Below are 12567 nucleotides of genomic sequence, written 5' to 3' on the forward strand. Positions count from 1 at the left end.
GTACTCCAAGTCTTCCTCCTTGTGTATAGTTGAGGATAGGACTTCCCTTTGTACTATATATACATGTGCATATGCACCCAATCAATACATTGAGAGTTGCATCCTATTCCTCTATAGGGCCGGTGCTGGCTTTGGTCGCGGTTGGCAACGTCGATCGACCATGGATTGTCTCCGCTGGATTTGGAGCGGCCTCATCTGGCGTGGACGAGGCGGCTGCTTCCCCTATGGTCGTCTCCTCGTTAGGCTAGCGGTGCTGCTCGTGGACCAGCCACCGCACGCGGTGATGGCGTAGTTTCATCTCTACCGATGTGCTGCGGACTGATTGTTCAATTGTGGTGAGATGGACGGTGAAAGTCTTGCTATTTTCGGGCCGATAGTGTTGACGCCTTTGGGTGTAGTTACCTATTGCTCCAGGGAAAACCCTAGGTTTAGGTGATCTCGGATTGGCGTTGATTTCAATGGTGTCATTTTTCTCTCTTGGGAGCTTTGTTTTGAAGATGCATTAGTTAGTGGGACCAATGAATGATGATAGCTTTGCATGTGACCGACGCTTTCGTGTCTCGCCGGGGCCCTATTTTGGGTGCTTGAAGGATCGAGGTGGAGCGTTTCATCGGGTGGCGGCGACCCTTCATTGAGATGCCGCCTTACAAAGATGCCGTGTGGCAATTTGTGTGTGTTAATCATGGCCTAAGCAGGGCAGTGCCGACCCTTGTTTCATAAGGCAAGACCACAACTAGGCCTTTGTTGCAAACTGGCCTGGGAGCTAGATCCTTCCAGCGGCTGGGACTGGAGAGGGCAAGGGCAGTTGGATCCCCGCCGAGCTGAGTGCCAAGCCAACAACACCGGATGCCCGCGACCAGTAGCCAAGCCGAGTGCCACCGCCTATAGGTTGTCGTCGCCGAGCACCATCACCTGTAGGTCGTCATCGCCGAGCGCCGCCACCTGTAGGTCGTCGCCGCCGAGCGCACCCATGTTGAATCTCCACCACCTAAAATCTCCCGCCGACCGAATCGACGGATCCGGCGAGATCCGCCACGCCGCCATGGAGCGCCATGGACTTCACTGTCATCCTATCATGATTGGCGCGAGCAGTAGCCACATCACCATGCCCGTACGTACACGTCCACTCCATGTTTCTGCAACAACAACATTGTTGCAGAACGGCGGCAGCAAAAGACGACTGTGTTAGTGCGCGATGCGGCGGAAGTTGTTGCAATTTTTGCAACAAGAGTATTATTTCAAAAATTAGATGTTGTGATTTTTGCAACAAGGATATTATTGCAGAAAATTAGATGCGGACGGAGATGTTGTTGCAACTTTGCAATAAGGGTCTTGTTGCAAGAAATTAGAGAAGAAAAGGTTTTGCAACAGGGGTCTTGTTGTGTTGCTCAGATCACCGCCGCTAGCAAACACACCAACGATGCCGCCGACAAGCACGAGCAGTCACCCCGTGTTCCTGCGAGCCCCCCCCCCCCCCCCCCCCACCAAAAAAGCCGACGCCTCCCCACGCTCCTCCGACCGCCGCCATCGGGGCTCGCCGTCGGCAAGCACGCCGACACGGTCGCCCCAGAGGAGCACCGGCGTCCATGGTTGTCGCCTCCTCGAGCTTCAGCCGTGACAATAGTTACCACAACATTATCTCTATTGGACAAATTTTCTGCAACCTGGCCTTTGTTGAAAAAAAATCTGCAAATACTTCTGCAACACCATCTCTGCTGCGAAAAATTTAAGCAACACAAGATTTGTTGCTAATATTTCTACAATACGAATTATTTTATCAAATGTTTATGCAACACGACTTATGTTGCAGAAATAGAGATGACGCTCGGCCACTAGATTGAGCTTGATCCGACAGCTCGCGAGGCGGCGGATTTTTCCAAATGATCTGCCGGCCGACGTGTGGCACGCCCTATTATAATCACCTTTTTTTGGAAAACGTAAGAGTGACGTGGTTGTATGGAAATTTTGCAAATCGGCCCTCCTTTTCTTGCAATTCCTACTCGGCAGCCTTATTTTCTCAGCGAACACCTGCCGTGCACGCTGGGGTATCTGGGCAACGGCGGCCAAGCCCGAAGCTCCAGGCGTGCTGCGGCCTAGCTTGATCCGTGTGACCTCGGTGTCCAGATCCATGGCGCGCTCCACCTTTTCCCTCCACCCCTCCACCCTGATGGGCTCTAGCGCCGCCAGATCCGACTACCCACGCTCCGAGTTTCCCGACTGGGTCCTGCTCTGCGAGGAGCCGCGTTTCTCGGAGCTCCGGAACGAGACCACCGCCGAGTGCGAGACCAGCGATGGCCAAACCGTGGAGGTCTCCTTCTGGCTCGTCGCCCCGCCGGGCGCCTCCTACTTCTCCTTCAACTGCCCCGGCCTCGACGCCTCCGCCTTCGACGACTACGCGCCGCCCTCCCTCGTCTGCGCCGGCGCCGCCTTCGTCCTCTTCAGCCTCACAATCAGGGGCTCCACCCACCACTTCGTCTACAAAGCCGGCCCCGCAGGGAAACAATCGCTTGAAGCGCTCCCCGACCCTCCGGTCTCCAGAAGACGGCGGTTCGGCCTCTTGCCCCGCGGCGACGGCGAGCACTTCGCCGTGGCCTACCTCGACCGCCAGTGGATCTCCCAAGACGACGACTGGCGGTTTGATGCGCACGTCTATTCGTCTGAAACGCACGAGTGGAGCAGCCACAGGTTGTCGCCGCCATTGCAGGCTCACTGGGCTGGGTTGATCTGCTACGTGGCGTCCTCCTCCTTCGCAACCTGTTCGACGGTGGTGATCCTGTCATCGAATTCATCCCGTTCCCTGAATCAAGGGTTAACTTTCTCGACGAGGATGGCCGCCCTCACCGCGCCTCCGAGTATTATTGCAACGTGGCCTGCTGTGATGATCTCCTCAAGTTCATCGAGATAGAATTTGACGACCCTCTTGTCAGGACCAGCCGGAAAGGTTGGAGAGCCAATGTGTGGAACAGGAAGATCTCTTGGAACATGTGGGAGCTCCGCTCCACGGTCGATGTTGCTAGCATATCCGTGGACCAAAGCTATTCTGCTTTATTGCCTGAGCTGCGACAGGGTGATTTTCAGAAACTGGACTTGCAGAAACTGATTTTCTACGCCCCGGTGCTGAGTACCCGCAATAACGATCTCTTTTACATGATGGCCAAGGTGAATGCTCAAGACGAGACTGCCTGGGCCATTGCACTTGACATGGAAAGGGCAGCTGTGGAAGCAATGGCCCCGTTTTCTCTCGGACGACACCACTACCACATTGCAAAGTTCTGCCCATGCGACTTCCCCAAGTACCTCGACATGATCCCAGGCGACTCTTCCATCTTCATCCCCATGTGATTTAACTAGCAGTCTTATCTTCTGGATTCTTTCTTGTCTGTTGGTTATATGTGCTTAGGACAATGTTTTAGTATTGACACTATTGACACTGGACTGTTTATTGATATAATTCGTAAAAGAAATGGTACATCATCTGCTGAGTGGGCAACAAAATTGCTCAATTGAAAACTTGTGTTGTGTGTACTTTTGCCATCCTTTTTATTTAACTGTTTCTTTGTCCAATTTTTTGCAGGAGCAGACATGCATAATCCAGTGGACAAGTGTTTTAAGTGGTAATTCAAACATCGCTAATTTTACATGTTCAAGTATTTGATTCTTTTGCATGATACCTTTTTCATTTATGCTGCTGCTTCTGTTGGATGCCTGTTGCCAGGTTGAGTGTGAAGCACTGTGTAGTGCAAGTGTTGTGGGCTCTGGACTGGCTTCGAGAACTTGGTATCTAATATATAAGTTTGACTTCTAGATGTATTCTATTTATTTCTCTTGGTTATAATACACTAGATGTGCAACCAACACTCAATAAGTGCATGTTTAGACTGTTGATCAACAATTTATTTCCTTAACACTATCTGTGAATATCTTCTGAATTTAATCTGCAGCATTACTCTAAATGCTTGTCCATGTCAATTATAATATTCTTTTAAATTTCTCGGTGGAAATGTTCAGCAAGTGCAGCCTGTGAAGTACCATGATAGTATATATGTTCTTGCAAATTGGCTGTCATGACCAGGAGACTCACATCTGTATGGTCCTTTGCAGATCAATGCTTGGAAATTGAGAGGTCAACTTATAAGACATGCAGATTATTACTTCAGTTTTCTCCGGTATCATCTCTGCGTTCCAGTAACAGATCAGTAAGTTATGTTATTCTGTCTCATAGATTATATAGTCCAAGGCTTCGTGTTACGAGTGCATCTTTTTCTCATTGCTAACCCTTTGTGGTTAAGTTTTTTTTCTTGGAACTGCGCAAGCGTCTTTGCTTTGACAAGCTTGGATTCTTCATATTTTTGGGTCCAAACTATGGAGACAGCCATCCTGATGTGTTTACAAAGCAGTTGCTTAATTTCAATATTATGGACTCTCAACTTTCATGAGCAATTACTTGAATTCATATTATGAATCCTAAAGAAAATCTTGATGCAGACGGTAAAACATTCTGGTCAAGGTGAAGCTGCATCGGAGGCCGTCGAATTTTGCTTACGGTATATGGATGCGGAAACCAGAAACTTATTTGTGATAACTTAGCTTTATATCTGACTAAGTGTCCGGTGTTCCCTAGAGCTCTGGAAGATTTCGACTTGGCAATACACGAATCACTAAGCAATGGGTCAGCATCTATTGAAGCCATGAGGAGCAAAATCATTGACATCATTGAAGCTTTGGACAAGTACAATAAAACGAGTCATTTCTCTTCTTTAGTATTAAAAGGAACCATCTAGCGATCCTAATTTTATAATTTTTCAATCCTTTTAGTATCTTGCAAATTGTGCCATTAAAGATGATGCCGAAAGGAAGGATGCTCGGAGATGCCAGCGACCAAAAAAGAGGACAAACAGTATATGAAACTTGTGAGAAACCGAGCCGTGAAGGAGCTGTGGTCTTGGGTCGTCGCTGGTTCCTGTCTCTTATTTGCTGGTTACTCATATCGATAGTGTTCTTATGTAATCTCCCTTGGGAAATCGTCACTGGAGTCGTTATCTTAATCTCATCATACTTATATGTGATCTTTGCAGTTTGTAGATGACGATGCATGATACGGTCAGTACCCTCGGTAGGGTTGCTAACATGGTTGGAAGTCTCAAATCCGGGGTCACACAAGGGTTTTACCCATGTTCGGGCTTCCGGTGATGAGTAATACCCTATGTCCTGCTTGTTACTGTTATTCATGGTGAGTGTACCTTGTGGGAGGGATTGCAATGAAGAGTATGATATCCTACCGTGAGTTATTTGTAAGTGAGTAGATGGGAAATGAGAGCCCCACAGCCTCCACCTTATATGCTCGGTGGTGGCTAGGATTTTACAATAGAGAGAACCGATCTTGCTCGCCATGAGGATGGCTTGGGAATCTAGATGATTTGCTGGTCTCTATACAGTAATCCGGGCTCCTAGCTGCTGCCAAGGGTACGATGGGCCCTTGGTAGGCATGCTGCCGAGATCCCATGGAGAAGCCACCCCTCGTGTATTGCACCGCCAGTAGCCCCCGAGCGTGTCGGAGGTCGAGCTTTGAGATCTTTGTCGGGCTCCTTGCCTTCGTGTTGGTCTTCGGGCCGCACGTTGGAGAGCTTGGCCTCGCACCTTGGGGACCTTGCCTCTTGAAGATTATGTTCCGGCCTGCTTCTTGCGAGGGCTCGTGAGAGACTTTATTGTGGGGTGGATCTCACCTAAAACCAGGCCTTGCAGGTCAATCTCACCGTCTGACTTCTCATGAGCTAAAACATCACTGGCCTCCTTTGTATGGTCTTGTCAAGATGGGTTACTGGACCGCCCACGCTTTTGGTCATAATGAGGATGCCTAGAATTCGGTGCCCACGTCTCGTGAAACGGAACAATAGTGACTGCAGGGCGTGTGTCACGATGTGAGGCCCAACTACCCGACTTTTACTGAGGTGGTTATAAAGGAGGAAGAGAGGTGAATTTCTTCTCCCGCTTCCCTCATCTTCTTCCTCGCACCCTTACCAAACTGCTCTGCCACCACTTCCGCCATTGCTACCTACATAATCCTCACGCCCTTAGCCTCTTTCCTCGAGACCAATGATATGGCCAGCTCGGGGCCACGCTCAGGGCACCACTCAAGCAACTGTGGCCACGGAGCAAAAGCGCAAGAGAGCTGCCTCCACCAGAGAGCATAAGAAGCAGGTGGCGAATGGGACCACTGGGAAGTGGTTCCCCTCTGTTGTTTCCGACGGGGAGCTTAAGCGGTTGACCCTTATTCCTGCGGATGCACGCCTACATGTGGCTCTGGCCCTTATTCCTCCATGGCGAGCAACCCTGGCAGTGACTCGTGCCTGCTATGCACAAGCGGGGGAGGGGAGGCACCAAATGGCGGTGATACCCGACCTCAAACTTGTGACCCTTCACAAGTGGATCCTACCCGTGGAGGTGCTGGCTCAGGCGGGGGCGGCAATAAAGACCGAACTGCGTGACGAGGTAAGTCTAAGGCCACGAGCCATTGCATCCACGAACGCCACCATAGACTGAATCTTTGTAACAGCCCAGTAGTAATACCCTAGATATCTTTTCCTAATATATTGTTTGTTCATCATGTGCATCTCACAAGCATTGTATCCGCATCATCTTGAAACAATTAAATAATTGTGTTGGATATTTTATCTCACCCATTTTGTTAAATGGTGAAAAAGTAAACCCTCTCTCTCTTTTGACATTCTCGCCCTAGCCTCTTACCCCAACTGGGCACGAGACTTAGTTGTGATATTTGGGAGGCACCCAAACTATTTCATAACTCTTGCACAAGCCTAGCTATCACTGGAAGCGCAAAACCCATTTATGTAAGGAATTATTTTTTAAGTGCAAATTAAACGGAGTCTGGATGGGTTGAAATATATTGTGTGACCTTATTATACTATAGAGAGGCTACATTTAAAATTTCGTCCAAATCGGAGTTTGTTTAATACTCATATGGATAAATATGAGGGCACTAATAGCCGATTAAATAAATAAAAAATTACGAAATTAAAATTCCAACAGGTCAGCCCAACTTTCCCTCTCTTTTAGACCCAGTGCACCTAGCGATGTGGTCCATCTACCCCCTCCCTTTATAAAAAAAACCTAACCCCTCCCTCTATAAAAGGCAACCCATCCCTCCATTTTAGGGCAAAACCCTAAAAATTAGGGAGAGATCCCGTCCATTCCTAGTCCAGCCTAGTCAAATCCTAGCACTCCTTGCGATCTAAGCAATCAGATGTCGATACAACGGCTCAGATGGAGCAGCAAGCCACAGCCAGAACCCCCTCCTCACCGTCTCCCCTGTCCAGCCGTCGGATAAGGATACCACCGGGCTAAGCCCGCGCGGTGGACAGTGACAGCGTGGCCCTCTTCCCTCTCGTTGGGAGGCACTCATGATGGAGGAGGCTCAGACCCATCTGTAATGCGCCACGCATCTACGGCGATGTCGCGCGCGAGTAGTGTGGTGGTGGTTCAGTGGTGGTGGGTGCCAGTGGTGTCTCTGGCTCTTCTGCATTGGCAGACGATGAGGGGTGTGGTGCTTCTGTGCGGTGATGGCGCATTCGTTGAGTTGGAGGTGTGCGGGCTAGTGAAGGCTTGTGCGAGGGTGTTGGTCATGCTTCTCGAGGCGTAAGCCTTGCCAATGCTTGTGGGCCGGCGGCGGCAATGCCTCTAGGGCGTCAACATCCCATCTTAAAGGCATTGTCATTGAGATATGCGCTCCCTCAACTCTCCATTCAGGATCTTCCGGGGTGAAAGTCATCATTTGTTCGATCGGGCGGCAACAGTGTTTTCAAAGGCTGTATTCTGTCTTGGGGGCGCCTTCTTGGATATCTCGGTCCCATTTGGGCTTCTTACAGGTTGGACGTGCACAACATTGTGGTTGGTAGGTGCTCGACCGGCGGCGTGGGAGCTTGTTGTGGCGTTGTGACTTGTGCGGCAAACAATGACGGTGGCAAGATGTGCAGTGTCGTGGCTTGTCTTAGTCCTCAAAAGTCGCGCTTGTTCTTGAGCGTGAAGTCGGAGTTGCGACATTGCGGGCGACATGGCGGTAGCGATGTCAGGCGATGGGAAGTTCGAACTTTGTCGGTGCGAGGCATGCTTATTTTCTCCTACGAGCCTCGTTATCAAAGTCAGAACAGCTTGGTCCTCGACGCCGCCGGTCGATTGTTTGGCTTTGGCCAACAGGTCCGCGGCATGTTCAGAGGGGTCTATTTCTCCTTCTTGACCATCTGTTTGGCAGGGATCCTGTCATCAAGATAATCCCATTACCCGTGACAATCGTTGGCATGCCCGAGCCAACCAAACCGGAGGACAATTATTGTGCCCCTGAGTACTTTTACAATGTTGCCTGCTGCGATGATCTCATCAAATTCGTCCACATCGAATACGATGACCCTGATGCCATGACCAGAGGTTCGGGTTGGAAAGCCACAATGTGGAATATGAAGGTCTCTGAGGGAAATTGGTGCGAGCGCTACACGGTTGATGTTGCCAAAATCTCGGTTGACAAAAGCTTTTCTGCTAAATTGCCTGAGCTGTGGGATGATGAGACTCAACAACTGCAGTTGAAGAACCTGATGTTCCATGGCCCGATTCTGAGCATGCTCAATGACGATTTGCTTTACATGATGGCCAAGGTGAATGATGAAGACGACACAGCCTGGGCCATCACTATTGACATGAAACATGCAGCTCTCAAGGCACTGGCAAAACAATATATGAAACTTGTGAGAAACCGAGCCGTGAAGGAGCTGTGGTCTCGGGTTGTCACTGGTTCCTGTCTCTCATTTGCTGGTTACTCATATCGACAGTGTTGTTATGTAATCTCCCATGGGAAATCGTCACTGGAATCTAACGGTGAACTGCGATGATGCGGTGCCAAGCGGCCATTTGCAGTCAACACCCTAGCATTTTGCAGACAAGACCCGAAAGCTATGGTTTTGTTACAAACAAGGCCAAAATTTTGACAAGTCGGGGCATTTTTCACTAGAAATTTTGGCAGCATAACGCGTTTGTAAGAATCCAAAACAGCAATGGTATTATAACCAAGATATCAAATATGGGAATGGAAGTACAACTTGTATGCTTTGCCTCCTACTATACCATCAACACATGGATGGATGATTTCGAAGAACTACTACCTGCACCAATGCATCCATCCTACCAACACAGCTAGCAATTCTAAAAACAACCTAGACAAACTAACATATCTTGAGGACGACGAACTGCTCCATCCATCATCATGGCCTCAGGCTTCACCATGACGATGTCCGTCCTTCACTCAACATCACCTTTTCGAATACAAGAAACGACGCAGAACGTATCCATCAATCAGGCCTTTGCCCCCGGAACCTGTGATCCACACGACCAGAACATCATATTCAGCTGTAACGAAAAACACTACGACACTCAGTTTTACACCGTCCATCCGCCTTCTCGCCCTCCTGTGGCTGCGGTCCAGGCCCCTACAAAGGCAGAGAGAGAGAGAGAGAGAGAGAGAGAGAGAGAGAGAGAGAGAGAGAGAGAGCTAGATTTTTATTAGTGCCCAGGTTACAAGTTCCTACGAAAATACAGAACGTACAAACTAAAGGGAATGGTTTAGCATCCAATATGCAAACAACCCACCCCATCGGTTCAAACTACCACAGTGATTATACTAATAAAAAGTTCCACGTTTTAGTACATGAACCATGAGCCTCGCAAAAGTTCCACTTTTTAGTATATGAAATTTGAAATGTATGGAAGTTATAGCATCACCAAATTCTACTTCACTACCATGGAACTTATCACACTCAGCAAAACCTAGTACAAATACCAAAAACTGCCATAGTGACTAGTTTCAATATCAATCTTCACACCCTCCGTAAGATTGAAAATAACCTTACCCAGGATTGGAGCAATTCCACGTTGGCACATCACCTTATTCATGATGATAAAAGGATTACATAAAATTAAACATATTCTTTGTATTTTATGCTAGATGATTTCACCCTTATACACAATATATAAGACAAGGTTAGATAAAAAAATACCATGCTGTCAAAAAAGAGACTAACCAGAACATAATTACCAGGGGCCAGTTTCATTGACTATCCAGCCATCACAATCACAATATTGTGGTGGCTGGAAGAACACCACCACATATCTGAACACTAACTCATCAGCCAGATAATCGATAACAGTCACCCATGACTCGATGGCTAGCCCATCTCAGATCGAGAGAGAGAGGAGACCAATGGATAACCTGAACCAAAGAAGAGTGGGTCACCACTACGGCGGTTGCAAAAGCCAGGGTTATAGAAGGTTAGATGACCTCAAAGGATCATCTACATTGCCTGAAAAAAGGAAGCGGGTGAAACAAAACAGGACTACGGAAGAAAAAGCTCACAGGAAACATAATATGAGCTAGAATATTAGCATCTGCACTATGCACTACACATACATGGACTTGTGACTAATACTAACAACAAGTTGATCTTAAATAGAACAGAGGCATCATGCACCACCAGAACCCATCATATTCAGCAAAACCAATACAAATAGCAAAGGTTTACATATACCGGAAATATAAAAGGAAACCAAGCGGCGCGACAAGCTCCATCAATCGGTCTGCTCACCCTCCATACAGAATTTAACAAGAGGAGAAAGGACTGAGCATGAACACCGTGAACAATGAACACCGTGAACTACATTTTATAGCAAAACACACAGCAACGTAAAGCCTACATATGCACTGCACTGATTGAAAAGATTATCAATGTCGGACAACACTAGTTATTCCATCACAACAGCCTAAATTCAGAACCAGTCTGCAAATCCCCTTCCCATTGAATGCCCGCGTTGCTGCTGGCATCAGCAAGTGTGGTATTTCCAGTTTGCTCCTGTACATTAGTAGCCCTGCCCAATGAAAATTTGAGACATGTCAGCCACGAAGATCAGGAACAGACAACTCACATGGGAGACAAATTGGGGTTGGGTAGGGATGAGCTATGGCCTGTGAAGCAAGCCAGAAAATTTCCCCTTGGGGTAGCTAAATAGCTCCACATGGGCATCAATTAGCAAGCACAAATCTCACGCCGCTAGGCCATCACACGTGGCATTCTTCCTCGCTCGGAAGCACCGAATCGAACAGCCCAATCATCAACACATCTTGAGACGATATGGGGAGGACGGGGTAGGCAAGCGACCGTACGTACCTTGACACCCTCGATCTCGACGTGCTCCTCCTCCACCACGTCCACCACCACCATCGGGTACTTCTCCGCCGGCCACTGGCAGGGACACACATCTCCGCCGCTAACCTTGAGGTCAAGGCTCCAGGATTGGTTGCTGACCGGCGGGCGTGCTGTCGACCTGGGCGATCCCAGCAGCAGCGACCTTCCGTGTGCGCAAGGTCAAGGACTGGGACGCGGGCTCCTTGGACGATCCCCTCCGGGTGCGGCTACTCCCTGGCGGCGTGGGCTCGCTGGCCCTCTTCTGCGGCGGGCCGGCGTGGGCGAGGGGCGTGGCGGTACGGGAGCTCCGGGCGCGAGCGGAGGGAGGGCGACGGCGGCTATAACCCTAGCTGTGGGAGGGAGTGGGACTGGGAGGAGAGGGGCGCTGAGCGCGAGGGGGGGGAAGCGGCTCGCTGCCCAGTCCAACACTCACGAACGAGTCTTGTTTCTTACTTTGTTCGGTACAGTAAAACCTGCACAGTAAAACTGGATAGGCGTACCGCGCGAGCGACCGCCCTTGATGCGTAGCTTATTGTTTTGGATGGTAAGAGAGCTTCAATTGATGTATTTATTTACTAGCGTGGCATATATGGATTTGAATATAACTTCATTAATGAATTTGTCCGTGAAAGTTGGTGCACGAAGATTTGAAAAGATTGGTTGCACAACTTTAATGGAAGCAACAACATATCTTAGTGCGATCTAGATGAAGAGATGATTTGCCATGTGCATGCATACATCACACTGACTAAATGTAGTTTTTTATTCAGATTTTTGCATGGAAGTTCGCACCCTGTGGAACGACCTCTCCAGCGAGCAGAAGAAGGATCTCTCCGACATTGCAGCCGACTGGGTTGCCCGACGAGCCAGCCGGATATAGGCTGGCTTGCCGGCGAGCTCTTCGGAGTCGGCGCCACCGCCACCACCTCGCCCATCCATGCATGCCAAACATCCAAACAACCTAAAACAACATTCAAGGAATCTAACTAAGGTATATGCAGGCTATCAAACGCCTGAATGAATGATATTGCAAAATTGCAATCACCCGTAGTCCGACTCCGAGTCGCGCCACCACCATCCTCCCGTTCCCCGACTCGACCGATCCCGTGTTCAAAAGGCAATCTAAATAATCCCCAAATCCTGCCCTAGCCTGTTGCGGTGCGTCGAGCTCAACACCTCCAGATCCATGGCACACCCCATCTTGCCCTTCAACCACTCCACCCCGCTGGGCTCCGGATTCCCCGACTCTGCCATCCTCTGCAAGGTGGCGCGTGTATCGGTGGACCGGAACGCGACCACCGCCGAGTGCCGCACCGAGGACGGCCAG

General features: G+C 49.2%; 1 protein-coding gene and 1 long non-coding RNA gene across 2 annotated transcripts; both read left to right on the forward strand.

Annotated features, from left to right (window-relative positions):
* Nucleotides 1-2128: 2128 nt before the first annotated feature.
* LOC123497531 (uncharacterized) lies at nucleotides 2129-3596 on the forward strand. The gene has a single exon (XM_045234112.1). The coding sequence runs from the start codon at nucleotides 2129-2131 to the stop codon at nucleotides 2903-2905; it is 777 nt and encodes a 258-aa protein (XP_045090047.1). The 3' UTR covers nucleotides 2906-3596.
* Nucleotides 3597-4099: 503 nt separating this feature from the next.
* On the forward strand, nucleotides 4100-5279 carry LOC120976386 (uncharacterized). The gene is made up of 3 exons (XR_006671654.1): nucleotides 4100-4544; nucleotides 4622-4729; nucleotides 4816-5279. It is a non-coding gene; the product is annotated as an uncharacterized lncRNA (long non-coding RNA).
* Nucleotides 5280-12567: the final 7288 nt, after the last annotated feature.

Source organism: Aegilops tauschii, chromosome 3 (genome assembly GCF_002575655.3).
Source record: "Aegilops tauschii subsp. strangulata cultivar AL8/78 chromosome 3, Aet v6.0, whole genome shotgun sequence".
Lineage (NCBI taxonomy): Eukaryota > Viridiplantae > Streptophyta > Magnoliopsida > Poales > Poaceae > Aegilops > Aegilops tauschii.

Coding starts and splice junctions, on each gene's coding strand:
- LOC123497531 (XM_045234112.1), top strand. CDS start 2,129: ATGGCGCGCTCCACCTTTTCCCTCCACCCCTCCACCCTGATGGGCTCT.